The sequence below is a fragment of the Centropristis striata genome, chromosome 10 (assembly GCF_030273125.1).
Source record: "Centropristis striata isolate RG_2023a ecotype Rhode Island chromosome 10, C.striata_1.0, whole genome shotgun sequence".
Classification (NCBI taxonomy): Eukaryota; Metazoa; Chordata; class Actinopteri; order Perciformes; family Serranidae; genus Centropristis; species Centropristis striata.
The window spans coordinates 21380010-21401425 of NC_081526.1; the positions used below are offsets into that span (position 1 = coordinate 21380010).

At 40.1% G+C, this 21416-nt stretch overlaps 1 protein-coding gene across 1 annotated transcript in view; it reads right to left on the reverse strand.

The window, feature by feature from the left end:
- Positions 1-21416, reverse strand: part of kalrna (kalirin RhoGEF kinase a) — a 170349-nt gene that overhangs the window by 55731 nt on the left and 93202 nt on the right. Inside the window, exons 22-38 of the mRNA XM_059343329.1 lie at positions 21129-21278; positions 20892-21041; positions 20274-20388; positions 19906-20021; positions 19551-19673; positions 18733-18915; positions 18498-18619; positions 17749-17815; positions 17547-17656; positions 16948-17017; positions 16736-16825; positions 16057-16149; positions 15861-15972; positions 15492-15682; positions 15179-15280; positions 14905-15053; positions 13785-13887 (exon numbers count right to left, since the gene is read on the reverse strand). Coding sequence (XP_059199312.1) covers positions 13785-13887; positions 14905-15053; positions 15179-15280; positions 15492-15682; positions 15861-15972; positions 16057-16149; positions 16736-16825; positions 16948-17017; positions 17547-17656; positions 17749-17815; positions 18498-18619; positions 18733-18915; positions 19551-19673; positions 19906-20021; positions 20274-20388; positions 20892-21041; positions 21129-21278 — 2046 coding nt within the window. The remainder of the gene's footprint in view (positions 1-13784; positions 13888-14904; positions 15054-15178; positions 15281-15491; positions 15683-15860; positions 15973-16056; positions 16150-16735; positions 16826-16947; positions 17018-17546; positions 17657-17748; positions 17816-18497; positions 18620-18732; positions 18916-19550; positions 19674-19905; positions 20022-20273; positions 20389-20891; positions 21042-21128; positions 21279-21416) is intronic.

The following is a 21416-nucleotide window of genomic DNA, read 5'->3' on the forward strand; positions in this document are numbered from 1 at the left end:
TAGGAACACGACTGGCTGTTACATTTTGTTCTGCACTATGGACCCTTTATGTTCTACATTTATCCAATACAAGACAATAATCTGCAATAGATAAAATGTTTTTGTGTTAAAGGGAGAATAAACTCCCCGTGCAATATCAGTAATTATTAGTCCCACAATAGGGAATTTTCCGGTATTACAGCAGCAAAGTGGAATATAGAGAGGAGCTTCAATAAAAATAATAAAATAGTAAACAAGCAGTTTATAAACTAGAAATATAAAAAAGGAATTAACAGTTGAACAAGTAACAAATATAAAAAAATATTAACAATTTAAACAAGTAGAAATATAAAAAGTATTAACATGATACCTTGAATACTTCAATAACGTATATTACTATTTAATACTTTTCCTTGTGTAATAGTGCAATTTTTTAGCTGTCTATATTGTATATATTGTTCCTAATTTCATATTTATTGTTGTCTAAATTGTTAAGCAATTCTGACAAGAAATATAAAAGTATTGTTTTAATTGATTGTTATTTTATTGATACTTCTTTCTAATTTTGCTGTGCACTTTTTGCTGCTGTTAGACTGAAAATGTTCCCGTAGTGGAACTAAGAAAAGAATATCTTATCTTAACATGTGGTCAGACAGCAGATTCTGGACTGAAAAAAAACATCTTCCTGCACCTCAAACACACCTCTATGTAATAGAAAGTGTGTATCTATCCCTGGGTTAAGAGAGAAGTCTAAACACCAGTGAGCATTACTCCTCCTAACAACACCTCTTGATCTCTGCCCGGTGTAGAAAGCTACTTAAAGTTCTTTCCATTTGTTAGATTAACTGTTAGCGACAGTTAATCTGTTATTGTAGAACTGCAACGAGAAAACTCTACCAGCACCAAACACATCATGGAAATACAAAGTAGTCGAGGCGGAGCAGCCGCAGTATTGCGCTGCCTTCCATGTGTTTACAGAGGAGAGTGCAGACAGCTACAGAGTCTGTGCAGCAACACTGAAATGCACAGGCATGAGTGCACATGAAGATGCTCCTTATGATGGGTTATACAGTAAGGGGGGGGGGGGGGGGGGGGGGGGGGGGGGACACGTTTTCCAATGTGCATCCCCCCCCGTGATAAAATTTTGTACACTTTTACTTAAAATGCATCGAACTTGTGCATTTTGAGAGGTAAATGAGAGCAAACACCTCACATTACATTTTCAGTCAGGAGGTACCTTGACATAGAATCTTTGTTATCCTACTTGTTACTGTGCTGCTGTTAGCTGGCTAGTGGGGGTCCGGGGTCTGGCCCTCCCTCTGAGAATTTTTTTTCTTCCATAAAAAGCCCAAATTCAGTGTCCTCTCACAGATTCTAATGCCACTATTACATTATATACACTGATCTAAATCATTACATATTGTCATTAATTATTGTAAAGGAAAATAACGGTTCTTGTATGTTTTATTTAAGACATCTTATTTTGACAGTCTTCTGTGGTGGATTCGGTTAACACACTGTGCTCTTATTTTGAAAGCAGCATATGTTTAGCGACAGGAAGTAATTCAGACCTGTTAGCTAATTGTCAGCTAATGCTAACAGAACGGCGTGTGCAAGTGTGTTTGGATCGATTTGGATCACCTGTGACTGGCCCGTACAGATTGATGGTATTTAGTTCGGCACACGGAGAGATGAAGTGGGGCGGGACTGATACAGACAGGTAGGCATTTAGGCGTCTCTCTGGAATTGTTTTGTAGCGGAGAAGTGGGGTGGACAGCTCGGTAAATTCAGTGCGTGTTTGAATGCGCGGCATGTCTCGGAGGAGGCTGCCACAGTCTAGGTCAGTGGTTTTCAAAGTGGGGGCCGCGGCCCCCTGGGGGGCCGCCAGGGGGCGCTAGGGGGGCCTCAGAAAATTGGAGGGAAGATGAGAAAAAAAAATAAAAAAAATAAAAAACAAATTATTTTTTATTTTTTATTTTATTTTTTTAATAACCATTTGTCCTGAACCGTACAATACGTAAACTGCCGTAATCGTCGGATTCTCAAGTTCAGCTGCAAATTCGGCATGACGACATCATAATCTGTGTAGACCGTTGTTATCAAGCTGCTCTGCTCCTCAAGCTAGCGTGTAGCTAGCTAGCGCAAAATGGACAGGTTTTTGACAACAAAAAGACCAAAGGAGAAGACCAACAGCCCTGCCGTGGAGGACTCGTTTTTTTGTAGCATTGTCGGTGGGTTTGGGGGTCCCCGGCCAGAAGCTAATGCTATTTGGGGGGCCTTGGCATGGAAAAGTTTGGGAACCCCTGGTCTAGGTAATTAATGGGAAACTCTGGCGCACGTGTGTTTGTGCGCGCGCACTGGGGCGGAACTTCACCGCATGCAATACAGAGAGCAGGCGAGAATTGTAAACGCGCAACCATGTAGAGACAGAAATGACATGCCGTTGTGTTAATAGGATAAATAACATAAGCTCAGTTTGTTCAATAAAAGGACAAGATATAATCAAGGGTGGCGGGTCGGGGTAGGGCAGCCCCCCCCCCAGATATAAAGGCTGAACCATAAACAAGTGTTTGGTGTGTGTTTGCATGGGAAACGAGTCGAACCAGCCCAACATCATACTGGCTGAAAATACATTTATAAAGAGTAAAAAAGTTCAGCTGTGATAAATTATGTCTGAGCCACAGTCTGCTGCACATGATCCAGCATGACCAATAAGACAAAGCAAAAAAATTGCAGAAAAAAGCAAAGAAAGTGCACAGACAGTTTAGAAACTCAAACCAAACATTTCATTCAGAAATAGCAACTCTGGCTCCTATAACTGCAAACAACTTAATCACAGGCATGCTGTATATGCTTTAAAACATAAGGTGCACTGCTCTGCTGTACTCCAATAACAATCAAAACCTCTACTGCAAGTTAACCTACTTCTTTACACTTAATATATATGGGATGAGATGACAATCTGTGTCTGCTAGATGCTCATAAGTCTATATGCTGGTGATATGTGATGGCTGTGGAACAATTTTGTTGTTTTCGGCCTTCTAGAAGCACAAACACTTATTGCAGCACACTCTGTTTATAAATAACTTTTTATGGACAAGAAAATTGCCGAAAACACCTCAAATCTACAAACTGTTTGTCTTGCACAGCCAAACATATCTCCACAGCTCTGTGTCAGCACTGAGAATAGTCTGCCTGCACACATTATCATTCTGCTAAAGGCTTGTTTGTTTTTAGACCATTCATAATCATCTTGGAAGGTTCTTAGCTCAGGTTGCGGAGACTGTGATTCTGCAAAACAGATGTAATAGAGGAAAGAGAGGAGAATGCAGCATGGAGATGAGTCAGACAATAAAAAATTTAGATGACCTCCTCTTTTATTGCATGTACTCAATTAAGGTGCATGGACTTTGGCAGAAATTCTTAACTCATCCTGTAACACAACTCTGTTTTGTAAATGGGAGTTAACCTGCTCACAGTTTGCTTCTGCAAAAGCATTGAATGAATCCTCAAATCAATAATACACAGCTCAAACAAACACCAAAAAGGCCTTAAATTTAATTAAAATTAAGGTTAATCATAGATTTGCACGAAGGGGATTTTTAGGGGGAGATAGAAGTTCAACAGTATATACCACATACAATTTGAGATGCAAAGACACAGCACTGTGTGTCATTTTATAGTTATAAATCTGTGATAAACAGTGTCATGGTTAGGCACCTCTAGATGCTGAAGTTATAGAATCATAAGGGCTTATAACTTAACCTGTTACACACACACAGAATTTATTCATAAAAATGGTCAAAATGACAACATCTAGACCTTGAGGACCACCTTGGAAAAGTAATGCTGAGAGTTGATATTAGAAACTTTGAGATTTCTTCAAGAAATGCATTTATTGGCATGCACTTCTCTAGAAACTGGTCAGAAATGTGCATATTGTCAATATATGTAGGAAATGCTCTAGGTCTCTAGTTTATGGTTGTCAATTTTTTTGAAGCAGATATTATTCTAGAGGTCACAACAGGTCACTTTATACAGTGAGATCAAGTTTCAAAACCCCTCCAGGAATGTTTACACAATACACACTTTTTAAGAGTAGGCAACATAACACATTTATAGCCTACTGCATGCAAAAAAACTTTTTTTCCCCAAACATGGCATGGCATGTCTGTAAATGCAGAAAATACATCTAAAATGTTTGTTATTGTCAGTGTGCAGTAGTGTGGAAGCACTTAGTCAGCAGAATAGCAGCAATAACAGTGTTTACACTGTTTATCCAGTGAGTCTGCTCTGTATTCTCAATCAAACTGGTTTCAGCCGTCTGGATGTCCACATTTTATTTATCCTGTCTCTCTGTGGCAGCTAATGGCCTGTTTCCTGTCTGTCTGCCTGGTGCACACACACACCCTGTTTAAACATTAACCTCCACAATTACACACACCGACACACACTCCCTCCTGCAGTCCAGCTTTACAACACGCTAAGTGAAAGTCAACAGCACGTATGATCTGGATTAGCATCTGAATCAGCGGCAAAACCACAACACTAACCAACAACTGAACCTCACAACACTTTCTAAGATTTTGAAGAAGCACTTGAACAGTTGCAAGAGGACAGCTTCACATGAATTAAATCTTATTACGATCATTATAACTTCATATCAAAGCTGAATTTTACAACATCAAAGGAAGCTTCAGTTACAGATCACACAGAACTTGACTGCACACACGCTGTGTTTTCTGCTGTTCCATTCATGCAGAAAATCAAGTCAAAACAGAGGATTGTGAGCAGAGTGAAATAAAAATGTTTGGAAAGAGTGACGTGTTTCTCTGTTCTCTTGCATATCAACATTTAGTCCAACAGCATTCATTTTGGCATATTGTTTTTGTTTTTTTGGTAGCCAAAATAACTTTTTTGTTATTAACACACTCACGATCAGATGTAATGTTTCTACCAGTGTCTTAAAATCATCATCGAAGCATAGCAAACAAGATCACAGCCAGAAAATCTTTAAAAAATTAAACATGTGACACTTTGGCTGAGCACATTTACACATTTGAGCGTCATTTATCTTTCACTTAACTAAATTCTTGTGGCAGCAGTTTTACTTCTATGACAAAAAAAGTCAGTAAACAAACAGTCTAAAAGTAAAGCAGCACATGTGTCATAACAGACAGCACTGAATGAAAACAGCGAGCTGCTGGTGAACAGTGTGTATTCCAGCTGTTTGTACTCACTCTGCTGCTCTCTTTGAACAGTTTAAAGCTCATCCACTTTGGCATGTTGATCCTCTGCTGTCTCCCTCTCCCTCTGTCGCTCTCTCCGTCTTTGACAACTCCCTCGTTTGTGTCTTTGCCACACACACAAACACGCCCTCACGCTGTCTCTTCCTCTCTCTCTCTCTCTCTCTCTCCCTCTCTCTCTCCCTCTCTTTCTGAACAAACAGCCATAGCTTTGTATCAGATGGGGACAGCACTCCGCTCGGTGTGTGTGTGTGTGTGTGTGTGTGTGGGTCAGTGTGTTCACATTTCTCCCACTCCCTGGAAGCTACTGGGGCACTAAAAGACTTAACTACCAGGACTCCTTGTGTGTGTGTGTGTGTGTGTGTGTGTGACACCGAAGTCATATGACCAGCAGATGGCTACTGTAAGGCTTCAGTGTGAATCCAACACTGAATGCATTTGATTCATGAGAACACACACGTGTAAACAATTGCCAGTCAGTGTGACATCGCTGCAGTCAAACCACTACAATGCAAAATATTAGTCACACACCGCAAGATGTCAAATATTACTTCCTAAGTACTTATGTAAAGAGATATATTACTTTTTGTTTATTCACTTACTTCCAGCATGAGTTTGTCTGAACTCATGACAGCTGCGTAAACTCAAGTGACGACAGAAGAATGAATAAATGAAATAAAAACAGCTGATTTGATACATAATGGGATAAAACCAGAGCCAACTTTAGCTAAAGATATCCATCAGGGAGATCCCCTGTTGATGTGGCCTGTATTCAGCTGCACAGCTACTTTTAGACACTTTCATGTGACAGCAATGCAGAATATGTCACATGTACAGAATAACGGAAATTAAGTTCTCCTTGACTTATACAATGTGATATTAAAAACATGTGAAGCCGGAACATAAGTGATTTGCTATCATATGAAATTGGGGTCAAGCTGTTTCTAGTTACAGGGTCAGTACACCCAAATACGAGAAAAACATTATGTCATAGGCAAACACGGAGAACATGGCCTAATTTTTCTATCCCAATACAAAACGTTTTTAGAACTCAGTAACATTACACATAAAGATATAGCATGTTTTCTGGTTATAAAATAAATTCTGTATGGAATAACCAATGGTGAAGCATTTTTTTTTTGCTCCTGTGTGAATTACACACTTGACGAATGTAATAGCACTAAATTTGTTCTCATTTTATGAAGAATTTTAACACATAATGAACATAACAGGTTTGTAAGGTGTCCAAATGGCATAAATGTGTATATATAACTTCAGGTTTGCTGCTGTTTTTTCCATCAATGATAGAAACGTAATAGATAAATATATATATTCAACATTTTTTATATCATTTTGATGATCTGAATCATCATAAGGCCCAGGCAGATGTTTTAATGTTTACATACTATATTGTTTCTTGCAATGGAGATACTTTTGCTTAGTTTGCAGAAAAACTCTCAGACTTGTGCTACAAATCCAATACAATGGAAACTAGAAGGGCACTGAGAAAGTAGACGCCCAGCACATTAACTAAAGTGAAAAATTATGTGATTGTCTGCCTCATGATTCAGATCCTCTCCTAAATGTAATGGGTCCCCCTCCTTCATTGGCCCAAGCTTCACCATTACACCAAATTTCATGAGAATTTATGCAGCAGTTTCGCCGTAATCCTGCTGATAAACAGAGCGCCATTTAACGGCACCTAACCCAAAAGTTCACGGATTGATAGACCAACAAACCAACATTCATCAACTAATTATTATAAAAATACTTCAAGAGGTAAGACGTGTTTTTATGCATTTGTGTCAACTAGGCTTTTAACTTCTAAGGATTAACGATTCCTCTGGGTGACGAAGCCTGATAGACTGAAGCCAGGCGTCACATATTGCTTTAATGTATTTAAGGCTAAAGGGATAAAAATGGCTTCAGAGGAAGCTAAGTTGCTTTCCAACCAGTGATGCATATTCAGTCCTATAGGACTTATGTGCTAGTAAGTTTTATTGTTCCTGGCTCACAGAAAAACATGATTTTACTCCAACTGAAGGCGGCAGCTAAAAAAAAGAGTGTGTGTCCTCTGACCTGCGGGGCTGTGGTCGAGCCATGCAGGCTGCCAGCCTGTCAACCGCTGGAACGTAGCTTTAAATAACATACAGACCACAGACTGCACCGCAGCTGACTCACAGCACTGAGAAACGTCACAGAAAAGGCAAACTTTACACAGTGTCACAGAGCTGACATATAGAACAAAATGTTACAGACCTGGCATGAACTTCAGTGTGTCAACACAACATCACAGAGCTGAAATATCATGAATCGCATCATGTAGACTGGCATATAACTGCCCTTAAAGGGATATGTTACTTTACACCAAATGCTATACCAAATATTCAAAAGAACTCCAGTTTGGTTAAGACCAGTGAGGTTATGGAAAGGTTGCCTTCATGGATGAAAGATAACAAAGACTTATGGGGACAAAAAGGTCACAAACCATGGCCTCTAATGTCAAAGTCATGAACTATGTAAGCCCAAACATCGCTTAGATGTTTCAATACATCCATGCTTGCTAATTAGAGAGGACTGTCATTACTCACATGACTAGGGATGGGTACCTTTCACATTTGAATCGATACGGTACCGATACCCGGTACCTGGGAATCGGTACCGGTACTCAACGGTACCAATTTTCGGTACTTTTGCGTAACATATTTATTTCTCAAAATATAAACTTTAAAAAATATATCAAAACAATATAAAATCCAGGATGAGCAGTGCTTTATTGTTGAGTGAACGTACATTTTGTAACATGAAGGTTGCAGTGTTATCAAAGAATGCAGAGGAGCTCTCAGGTGGCAAAGCACGGAGGAGAAAAAAAAAAAGTTGCAAGTGCACGTGTGATTTGTTGTGATGACGTCGTAGCTGTGCGGCGCAGCACCGGTCAGACAGTATTGTGGGCATGGCATGATGGAATAAACAAAGTTGAGTCGGGCTGCTCTGTGCACATATCGAGGATGACGCAGGAGTCCGAGGGATTTAATTTCAGCGAGGCAGTTTGGAGTAAAGCGGCAGGTAATATTCCTGAGTTGAAGAGCGGAGTATTAGCGGAGGACCAGAGATGCAGCAGCTAGCTTCTAGCTGCTAATGAAAAGTCTACGGATGATTGGAGAGAGCAAACGGAGTAAGGAAGGTCTAATCTGGAGGCAGACGAAGGCCAAGCCCGGGTAGAGACATTGGAGAGATAGTAGCTGGCGGCTAGAAGACCTAGAGCCGGCTGTTGGTCTCTGTTCCGCGGTGGAAGAGGGCAGCAGTTAGCGGCCGCGGTGAGCAGACAGGACCAGACGAGGAGGTAAATACATTTAAAAAAATAGTGCGCTCGTCAGCACGCTTGTTAATCAAAGACGTCAAATGAAAACGGGTTGAAATCAATGATCAGTTTAAAGTTAACGCCGTTTAGGTACCGAAACATGGTACCGTTTGATTTTACATGAATCGGTACTCGGTAGTACCGACGGAATTCGATCGGTACCTATAAAAGTACCGAATTCGGTACCCATCCCTACACATGACCAAAAGAGGCCACTTGTAAGGAAACTGTACAACCCTGATTCCAAAAAATGAGAATGTTGTCTAGAATAAAACAGAATGTGTTAGTCTGCTAATCCTTTGACATACATTTGGTTTAAAAATATAAAAATATACACTCTGAATTTAGATTTGTTTGGCATTCTGTTGGGTTGTAAAATCAGCAGGAGTCATGTGTAACAACAAACTAACAGTGCAGTTTTTTTTCCTGATGAGAACATATCTTTATTTTGTTGTATAGCCTATGGTAATTCAAATCTGGTAAGAACTAAAACATGACTATTAACGCTCTGACTTCAAGGTTTAGTTTGATATATTTATCAGCATACATCAGCACTTTCAAAATATTGGAGGACTCTGTATATGAAGTGCGTTTAATTCCTGCAATTCATGTTATGGATGTATGATGGATGGATGTAAACACCTCCGATCACTATTAAAAAAAATAAAGTCAGCATATTAATCTCCTTTCATTTTAGATCTAATAAAAGTGCAGGATACATGATGAAACGGTGCTATCACCACTTCAGGAGGATGATCAATCTGTCAGAAGAGCTGCTAAATTTCAAATAATTTGAACTAGCTCACACATTACACCATTACATTTTTGCTGAGGTCTATATGAGCGTGGTAACAACAGTGTATTTTTCTTTCTGCAGAAGGAGACAGACAGAGAAGGAAAGAAGCCAACAGCAAAACTCAGAGAGAGAAAAATAGGAGGGGGAAAAAAAGGAGGCATTCGTCATATAAAACTCCAAAAACCACCAGAAACAGTAGCTTCCCACCCTGTCTACACACACACAAACAGCCTTCAGACCCAGACAGCCAGCGGAACATCTGACTATGCCAATGCTGGGCTGTTATTATAGTATATATGAGAGAGAGAGAGAGAGAGACAGAGAGAGAGAGAGAGAGAGAGAGAGACAGACAGACAGACAGACAGACAGACAGAAAGAGAGGGGGAGGGACAGATGTGTGTAAATTGAGAAAGAAAAGAGGGATGGATTGAGTAACCTATCGTGGGTGTGTGCATCTATAAAAGAAAAATAGGAAAAGAGGAGTGTGACGGAGAGGAAAACAAGGCAAGCGAAATGGAAAGGTAGGATGACGTTTACAAGGAGAGGGAGAGGTGACGGGGAGGAGGAAGAGAGCGACACACACACTGAAACAGAGCTGGTATTAATGTTCACACTCAAATTTACTCTTCTACTCCAACAAAAAAACTATTATTATTTAGGGATATTTTGCAGTTAAAATCTGCTTTAATGAGCTTGACACCTTTAAAAGAGTTGTCATTAAGAGGTGGACCATACTGACAATCTAAAGGACCAAAAATATTTGTTAATGATCACATTATGGAAAGTATATAGCCTTTTTTAAAACCTTTTCTTCATCAGTTTAGTATTGGTGTGGTATATTCTAAAAATATGGCAGCTACATCTTTAATACTTTGAATCATATCTTTTTGAAACAGAATCTAAAAAAGGTCAGAAAATCAATGATCTCCTGATATTTTTATCTTCTTTTTATTTATTTATACTCTGATAAGGGTCTTTGAGTGTCTAGAAAAGCGCTATATAAAAGGGAATGTATTATTATTATCTACAGTCTATGCATATCTAATAAACATGCATTGAGTATTTAATACATTGACATGTCTGATTTGACTGATTATGTCAAAGCATTTAATTAATTCTTTGGTAAAACACTCAATAAAAGAGTATGTTTATGTATTTATTTCACATACTTTTTAAATAGAGAAAATAAATAAACATTTGAGAGTCAGAAATGTTTGTTAACAACATTGATGTCAGTCAGATGAAATATTAAATCATCCATCTGTACTCACATGATCTTAGCCTTTCTTACCTTCAGGTGTGTATAAACTACAGGTTATTAACTGCTTTGTAAAAAAAAAAATGTAAAAAGTCAGGTCTTCTGTTTTTCCCACAGACAGACACTGCTATACTCTTTTCATTTCAATTTACAAAAGCATCTGCTACTCTACGTAGCGGTGGTCGATATGGCCCTAAAAGATTAGCATGATATTTCAGAGTATTTTTGCGATAACGATATTGACGATATTAAAAAATACTGAAAAATATACAGAAAATATGATTTTTTGGTCTGTATAAAAAAATAAAAATCAATTATAAATTAGTAGTAGTGTAAATTGCAAATCTAAACAGTTGCCAAATAAAAATAAAAATTACTCTTGACTCTTGAGTATTAGCAAATAATAAAAAATAACCATCTAGGGGGTCCGGGGTCCGGGTGCTTTGAAGCGCAGTGGGAGGGCAGCTTGGTATATTCAGTGTGTGTGTGTGTGTGTGTGTGTGTGTGTGTGTGTGAATGCACGCGCATGTCTCAGAGGAGGACGGAGAGGTGGGTCGGGGTTTTGACTGACTGACGGGTCACAGACACTCTGCTGAGGCAACGGCAACACAACACAAAATAACTTTTTATTATGAATATGGTAAATGTACTTTCAGTAGCTTGAATGTGACGTTGGCGCAGCACACGAGACTCTGGGTAATTAATTAATTAATTAATTAATTACGCCACTACGTCAAGAAATAGACATGTTGCCAATATCATGATATGCATTTTATGATATGGCACATCCCTAACTCTAGTAGGAGTACACCCTCAGTCTTTTATCTCACAGGACCGCAGTGAAGGCATCTATACAGAAATAATTTACCCAAAGTGAACCCTCAGCTCAGCATTAAACAAACAAAATTGATTCAATAAACATTGTATCTTGACTCCAAAATACACAAGGAGCTGTGCACTTTGTGATAACATATCCCTGGAGGGCCTCCACAAGAAGCAGCGACACCGCCCTTCACATACAACAACGCCACGCTTCCACAAGCCTCCTGGGAAAAAATACAGCGATCTCTCAAGTCAGACGAGTCTCTAGTGTCACTGCAGTTATCTACTTCTAACTTGAAATTAAACAAAAGAAAATTGCATTTAGATAAAGTAAATTAGTGCAGTACACAAAGGGATAGGGAGGATTTCTATTTATCAAAAGAGATTTTTTTTGGTAATTTGTTTTCCAAAAGGGGAGGCGGCAACCCTTCACATTATCTAAACAGAGCAAAGTCTAAACAGTAATACATGAATACAGTAACACTCTGTATCCAAGAAATACATACAGCGCGGCTCACAGTTAAAGCCATGTTCTGCTGTGTCAGCATATGTAATATGAAACGTATCAAAACTAAGTGAAGGAACTTTTTTTTCCTTTGATGTTTTCAGGAAAACAGAAGAGGAGGATCCAAAAATAGCTCGCTAGAGTCTTCTAAATCCTAGAAACAATAAACTGGACCAGAACAACAACACACCCACACTCAGAAAACGCTGGAAAAATTCACCATCATGTTTTCTTTGGACAGGAAGAGGCGGGGAGACCATCAAACACACTCTGCATAAAATTACACAAACATGTATAGAGTACATATATATGTGAAAAGTATCAGAACGAGAGTGATATTGATTAGAACAAAACACAGAAGAGCAACCAAGTTGATACTGCAACAAACACAGACACAAGCCAGACTGCCATTTAGACTGAGTGAAAAACAGCGTGAGTGTGTGTGTGCGTGTGTTTGTGTGTGTATGGTGCTGACATTTAGAGGCAGGGTTGCGTGTAGGCGTGGGGTTGCACAGTGAAAAGGCCACACTGTGTAACATTACAGTGGGAGGCCATGACGGACATCTGTGTGGGGTGGTGTGTGAGTGGATGTGTGTGCATGTGTGTGTGCACACAGTGAAAAGGGAGGTACTGTAGTAACGCTGGAATACAATCAAAACAAGTGACAGAATTGTGGATTCCGAGCCACCAAAACAAACTGCTACACCAAACTCCAATCAAAATCTGTCAATTTAAGTTTTTTTTTTCAAACTAAACCTGCCTGACAAAGGCATTTAAACAAAGCATTAAGAGACCCACTGTCATTCAGAATATATACAATTAAAAAACAGTTATTATTGGTTTGCATGTTGCTCTTTTGACTTGCCCAGTATCAGAACCACAAAATCATGTTTAAATCACAGAGTGCCATGTCAGACAAAGTTTGGGAAACCCTGCTAAACTAAAAAGGTTGACTTTTGTACACCAAACTCCATTCAAAATCTGTTTGTTTAATCTTTAGCTCCTTTTCTGCAAATTCATTTGCCCTACAAAATGTGACCAAACAAAGCACTAGGAGTCTTTTATTCTCTTTAATTCAGCATACATGCAAAAAAATTACCACTAATTTTTGGTTTGCATGTTCCCCATTTGCCTTCTTCCAAAAGCATGTACTGCATCAGAAATCACTAAAGCATGTTTTAGACACAGGAAGTGCCATCCATGAAAGACAGAGTTTGTGAAACCCTGCTCCTAAAGATATAAAAAGTTGCTTTTTGTACCATTTAATTTAACAATTTAAGTTTAGAGAGGACGTGCATACCTCTACATTATAAAAACAAACAAGAGGGACAGAACACTGGTGTTCATTCTTGTTATTTTTGCACTTAAATTCTGTTTGACTGTCAAAATAAAAGTTTAAAGGTAAGCTTACTTTGATGTGAGAGGCTGGTTGGTAGGAGGCATCAGCACAGACGCCTGCACACAACTTGAAGAGGTTTTTCATCACTGACTGCTCTTCTGTTCATATGGTGACATTGCTGGATACTTCTCTTACACATACATCAATTACACAAACACAAACCCTTAACCTTCATGTGAAATTAAGGACAACACACTCACAAGCACACAATTATGGAGCTGCATGTACTGTATCTCACACAGATGAGTTTCTATAAAGCTATAGTGTGCACGAACAGAATCTGTCTGCAACTGGCACATGCACAGCCCCTGCTTCTGCACATTGTAGCTGCATGGGAAACCCTGTAGCGCTGAGACAGCTGTTGGTCATCAGCTCATCAGAAACCACAGAGCGAGTCTCAATCAGCTGCCTCTCCTACCTTGTCGCTGTCTACAGTGTTCTGGGACGTCCTGGATGCGATGGAGATGGTATCTGGTTGGCTGCTGCCGTCTCCCTGACTGTCTCCATCTTCACCTCCCTCCCTGAACACAAACACGTACACATTTAGAATATTTTCATTTCAATCATTGGCAAACCGTTTCAGTGTGAGAATGTGAGAACAACACTGATGCTGCCACCTTCAATGTTAACAGATGGGTCAATATTAGCACTTGTGCTCACACTGTTTTAAATCTCAGAAAGGTTTTCAATCTGCTGTGATGACACCTTTTACCACGGCGGAAAGGTTTCTGCCCGCACTCTGCCACTGTTTACAATAATGGTGTTCTGAGTTGTGGCAACAGTAGAGGTGGGAAAAAAATCAAGGCTGAAATCTCCTTGTTACATAATCATCTGAGGAATAATCACTTTAATAATAGGTGTGTTTCTGGCTGTGCATTTCGCAGAATTTACAGAGGATTCACTTAAATCAGCAAGTGGAAAATTCTGCATCTGTATAGGCCAGATGTAAAGAGCAGAGATGTATTAAAAAGATTTGTTTTTCGGGGAAGAGAAACTAATTGAAACTGAATTTGGTACAACATATACAATTGAATTAATAATTCTTATTCTATAACAGTAAAACAACAAAAAGGGGATGAGAGATGTGGTGTAGTTATTATTGTGCAGCTTAATATGTCTTTCCATCTCCTCTTTATGCGCTTGTAAGATTGTTTAATGAGTCATGTTGCACTAATAATATAAGCAGGGCACATACAGGTGATCCAGATGATGATATATAAATATTTAATGGGTAGTAAAATCATTTTTCTCAGGTGATGTTGAGCTAAATCAAGTTTACGGCATTATTTCTTCTCTGAGCTTGGTAATCTCAGACCAATCTCCACTCTTAATGAGAAATGTATAATTTTGAGGCATTTCTACACCATATGTGGACTTTTTCTTACTACTACAAATACATAGTGCCAATGATATTCATCCAATTCATCATATTGGCTGCACTGATGCATGTTTTGTGAGAAAAAATGTCTTGATCCAAAATAACATTTTCTTTGAACAAGTACAATGATGTTTGCGTGTGTGTGTGTGTCCTTGTTTACCTCTTAGTGTTATTCCTGGGTTTGGTCAGCGCTGGTGTTTTGGGCAGATGAAGAGGCTCCTTGAGCGCCCCCTTCAGGTGAGTCATCCTCTCCTGGATCACCTCCCTGATGTTTTTAATCCACTCCTGTTTAGCTTCCATATTGGACACCTAGAGGAGAAACAACAGAAACACTAATATTAATGCACAGTGACACTAAACCAGTATGTACACATCATATCAGGGGACAGAAACTTTTTTAAAAAAAACCTTAAATTAGTATTTTTTTTACTTGCCTTTAGCACCGTTTTATTATCAGAGGAGGGGGTTCTTCCTGCCCAAAGAGCAAATTTACATGGGTCGCCCTCAATGTGCTCCGTCACCCCCAACTCTGACGTCTGCAGGACAACAATAATGCATACTTATCAAACATGAGAGTAGCATGACAGTAGCTGTTCTTACACACACACACACAGCAGATGAAAAAAATCTAAAAGTGACCCTTGACTGAAAGCATGCATGGAAGCACCCACCCACCCACACCCACACACACACACACACACACACACACACACACACACACACACACACACACACACACACACTCACCAGTAGTTTGTTCTTGTACTGGTACTTGGTTCTGCCAGCTGAGTCTTTGATCTCCTTGCTGAAGACCAGGGAGAACTCGAACAGGAAGAGGTGTCTGTCCCGCCCCTTCCTGATCAGTGAGCGTGGATCCCAAACCTGGAAACTGTCCTGCAGGATCAGCTCACCCTGCACCTCCAGGTTCTCCTCAAAGCCTGGAAGAGGAGGACACAAACTTAATATCAACCAGGCTTCTTAACGTCTGAACACATGGGAAGTCATTGAGTAAGGTTATTTATTTTTCCATTTCAGGAAAAATAAAATACATTCTAAGAACAGAAGTAATGTTGACCATTTTAGGATAACTATACAGCAGTATGGACAGTATCTTACCCTCCAACATGGCGAGATGCATGGCATCATTGGCTCTCTTAGGAACACTGAGCATCACCTCCAAACCATCTTTAATCTCCCCTTTACCCTCCTCACAACATGACAGTAACTCCTGCAGAGTGAGAGGATATCAAACGTGATGACAGGGCGTAACTTGTGTGTGCAGATGCATGCATGTGTGAGTTTGTGAATCTACCTTCAGCAGTAGTTGGTACTTGGTGATCCTCTGGACAGGTTTGATGAGGTAGGAGGAGATGGAGTTAGCCAGTCCACGTCTCTGCTGAATATCCTGTTCACACAGAGAAAATCTTAATGTAAATCTAAACTTTTTCAATGACCAAACAGCGCCCTCTGCTGGCAGAGCAAGGGACCTACACAACCATCACCATCTCCAGCTGCAGGAGGGAAATCAAAAACCTGCATCTGTACTCAACCAATTTACTCCTCCATATCCAAGCAATCTGCCTGACAGAGCCCCTACTGGAGTGCTACATTCAAATGATAGATTACGTCCTGTTTATCTTGTTTATGCACCACAGGAAGCATCCATCATAAAAATTTTAAAAATCCTGCATCAAGTTGTTTAACCACTGTGTTTGTATCGAAGCAACACTGTGATCACAATATACTACTGCTGCAGTTATTAGGGCATGTTCTCCAGAATTTGGACATTATGTTTGTATATATTTATTGTTTAGATGAGTGTAAAGTAGCCCAGAATGGACCAGTTTACTCAGACAGAGGTGCTTATATGAGACATTTGGATTAAGCTGTTTCTCTAATGATTCGATGGAATACAAGTTGTTGCTATAATTTTAGCATGCGATGACGTGCTGTGAATGGATCTGTGGAAGAATGATGGCGCGTTTACTCACATCGAAGAAGGTGCCGGCATGCTCCAGAATGAGCTGACTGGAGTCTGGTTTGTTTTTACAGTAATCCACATAAATGTGAAACTTATCAGCCTGGAAAACAGGAGAGGAGAGGAGAAAATGTTTTACAGGGGTCACATTGTTGTTGCACATTGCAACCTCCCTTATTAGGTCAGTGCCATTTTGTTCTGACGGAATAAAAGGCAGACTCTCACCCAGGTGACGAAGCAGTGACCAACATCCTCTGGCAGCTGCTCATAGTTCACCAGCTCCTTCAGGAAAATACTAGAAACAAAATGCACACAGCAAAATATCACAATGTGCACATCTTCTTAATAGATCAGCTGTTTTTTCCCTTTCCTTATTATAGAAAACCTCATAAATGAGACTAAATGTTTCTCCAGCCGTTTAAATAAAGATTTTCCAGAGCTCCAATAAGGAGATGAGAAACAAAGGGGTTCAGGGAAACTTATGCAATACATGAATTGTCTATGAAGGTATAATTTTAACTACAATATATTATATTCCCCTTTGGGTTTTTTTTCAAGTGGTCAGAGTTGTCACAGCAAATCTCCGAGAGAGAATTTCAAATGTGCAAGATGCCCGCAATGAACTCAGAAAGATTTTTCCATTCTTGAACTGGCATTCTCCTGCCGGATGTTGCTATGATGTGTGCTTGTTGCGAGGGAATTCCCACATCTGGTTTGAGAAAAGTCTAAAATTGTTGGAAACAAGCAGTTTGAACAAAGACTGGCTGATTCTCCCGCCAGCTGTCCAGCACAGGCACCCGGCCTTGTTAAAAACAATCTCTCACTTGTTGTGGAAGTCGCAGATATCCTGCATGTTGCCGAAGATGATGTGCTCCTTGTTGGCGATGCCTGGAGGAATCTCTTCCACACCGTTGGTCATCTCCCACAGGTAGTTCTGACAGATGGACAGGCAGAAGTGAGTAAGGCAGACATAGAAATATTTGTTGTGTCAAAACAAACCCAGACAAGCAGAACAGTTTTTCACACCTCTAGACACTCGTGGAGGTCTCTGACATAGGTCTTCTCTGTCTGCAGCAGCTCAGCCATGATGAACCTGACACAAGAAAGAAGGAAACACCACAAAGAAGAATCAGACGGCATGAATTATACACTTGGTCCTATTCTGCGTCTGGTTCTTTCACGGACACATGAGCCTTCTATTATTATTGGACGCGTCTCCTAGACTTTTCTCGCGAACAAACAATTCATGCAAAAGCCAAAACTATTTCAGAAAGCTGCCGAAGAGATTTGGAAGACTGTCAATTGTGCTATTAGCACAATTATGAGTCTTTGATGTCTTTAATTCTGAGCTTTGGGAATGCTATAGGATGCAGATGATCATCATTATTCTGCCAGACTGAGTAAAGTGGAGAGGGATGGTTTTGGTTAAGAGAATTTCTTCATCATTTTACTTGCTTCATGTGTCTCAGGTTTAAGTCATGGTGCATCCGCTGGTCTGTCAGCTAGCCTTGAAAACATAATTAAAATACACCTTCCCCATACCCTCTATGTGTCGGTTTTTATATTCTTTATTTTTTATGTATATTTAGGACCAGAATAAACACTTCACACATTTACTTTATGATAAATCTCATGATTTCGTCTATATTGTACAACTTGCAAAAATATATTTATTTGCAAAGTGTTGCTGCTAGTCCTCGTCTGAATTTCTATTAAGGAAGCAGCACTGTGTACAGACTTGTTCTCTCTCTCTCCCTAACATAATCTGAACTCACTCTTTCTTCCTGGCCGACTTCCTCTTTTCCTCATTGACCTCGTGGTTGGGGTCACGCAGTTTGACCTCAGGGTCGTCCGTCAGGCTGGCAGGGATGATGTCCAACTCCAGATCTTTATTGTCCTGCGCAGAGGAACATAATTGGATTGTTGTCAATAATGTGAAACAACAGAGGGGAGAAAAAGGAGCAACTACAGTATAATTCATGTAAAAGGTGAGTATGTGTGTATATCCACCTCCGAGCTGACCCCCAGGCTCCTCTCCAGGCTCTCCTGGTATTTGCCCATGCGCAGGGAGAAGTCACGGTATCTGCGGTCCACCGTGCTGACCCAGCGCTTCAGCTCCGACACGTGGGCATGGCCTTTCTCCACCAGGTTGTCCGCCAACTGGATCAGCAGCTTCACCTTCTCCTTGGTTTGCTGCACACACACACCCACACAATCACACACACACACACCCACACCCACACCCACCCACACACACACACACACACACACACACATACACACAGATGTTTAGGTCTATACATGACACTCAGTAATACAGGCTTTATCCTTCTTTAGATTATAATCCTTCCAATTTGCCACTCTGAACAGATATTCTTACCTGTAGGCCTTTCACGTGTATTTATTGAGGACATTTTCAATATATATTTTTTTCACATTCATGTGTGAACATTCTTAAGAATTAAAAGTTCATTGCTCTTTATAAGGCTGTACTTGCATATGATCTTATTATATTATCATTATATCAGCAGCATAAATTGGTCTTAAAATTACAAGGGACAACATATCGTCTAACAAAAATAGTTATGGTGGCAGGTGGAATAACCTGTGCATCTTATGTTCAGAATATTGAATTTAGTGAAATATTATCACAGTATCAGTAATGGTGAGTGTTAACATGCACAAGGAAATATATTTTTTTAATATTATGTCTTCTGGCTTGATGATCCCAGCAGTTCCTTTGAGGCTCAATAAAACTGCCAGTAACTTATCTTTGTACACACACACACACACAGACAGACACACACACACACACACACACACAGTACCTTGGCAGAAAGTCTGAAGTGATGGTAGTCGTTGAGGAGCTGCTGTGTTTCCTCGCTGCTGTCACCAGGTGACGTGTGTTTGGCCAGGTAAACTTCACCTGTCTCTTGGATCCAATCCAGTGCCTGTACATACACATGTACACACACGTACACACACACACACACACACAAACACAGATATAAGTTGATTCACAATCTCTGTATATTCCTTAATAAACCCACTTTCTGATAAAATAAACCAGATGTCCTTTAGTGCTGCACATTTCCCCAAAGCCAAAATTCAGCCAGAACTCTTTCCTTGTGTGTCATAGAAGCACATACACACACACACACACACAGACACAGACACACTGACCTGTTTGGCGCTGCGTTCGAACACCAAGTACTGCTGACACTGGTCCAGCCTTCGTTTCTTTAGCGTCCAGAAGTGAAGGACTCTGTTCTCTCTCTGCAGCAGCTCATTCAGAATGGCTGCACACCAAACACACAATTACATTAAACACACACTTCCTCTCTAATCCCGAAATGCTCACTGATGAGGTCTGCAAAGTGAACTGTATACATAAGTTAAGCACCTTATACCATCATACATCTGACTGAAGTCAGTCCAGACAAAAAGCTAAATATTATTTGTGTAAAATGTATGTTGTTTGTGGGGTTGAACTTTTCAGTTAAAATCAGAACAGAGCTTTGCATGAATATTTAATGATCAGATTGTTAGACCTTTCACTTGTTGTTCGGGTCCTCTGGTGTGGCCGGCGGCTCCGGGCATGCTCACATTGTTTCTGTGGATGTACTTTAGAAACACCTCAGCGTTCCTCCGGGCCAGAGTGCAAGCCTGGAGAACAGGGACACGGTGCTTTTTTACCAACAATCTCACACAATTCAGGCACACAGACCAAACCATCCCCTCCCGGGAACTTCACTATCCTTTGTTAAGTATTATCTGTTAAATTAGTATCGTGCTGCAAAACTTTAGGGTGTTTTACACTAAATCATTATGTGCATTCAACTAAAGGTCATTTGCAGATTTTACAAAAAAGCAAAAGAAAAAAAAAAAAAAAGACAGAACCTGATTAGAAAATGTTAAATATTTGCAAAGGTAATATAAATGTAGAGGTTGATATAAACTGTTTAAATACCATTTTCTTGTGTATTCTATTCTTTATTCTGCCTAATTCTGCTCAGCTGTTTTATGGTTTATTCTGCTCTGGTGTCCTCTATTCAAAGCTAAACATTCTTTTTTGGATTTGCTGTTTCACTTATTTTCCTCATATTCTCTAAGTTGTTCTGTGTTGGAGCACAGCAGCCTGATGTTTGGTGTGAGGTGAAATGAATCACCTTGAGGAAAGCTTCTTTCTGCTCCAGGTGTTTACTGATCAGAGGTATAAGGTGTTCACAGTCGCCCGACATTCCCAGTTTATCGTGGCTGCCACACCAGTCCTCATCCCGACGATACTCCTGCTCCAGGCTCTCCAACACGCTGCACACCTGGACAGACACGAAGGGTTGGTGACACCGATAAAGTGCTCCCGCTCCAAGCTCCAAACTCTGAGAGATCGTGTGTTTGACATGTACCTGTTCTGACGTCTTGTAAAACGCCACAGAGGCATTGACGAGCTTCAGGCGGTCCTCCATCTTCAGCATCAGCTGCTGCCAGTGAACGGCCACCTTCTCAGCACAGCCTCTGATTGCCTCGGGATCATAGTGACCGGCCTGCAGCATCATCTGGAACAGAGGAGGAGCAGAGAGAGATTGTGACAGAGGGTAATAATTAAACTCCTGGATGCAGGAATTTAGAATTGCAGTATGCAAGATACTATTTGAAGTTCAAAGTTAGTCTTACAAATGTTCCAAGGCCTACTA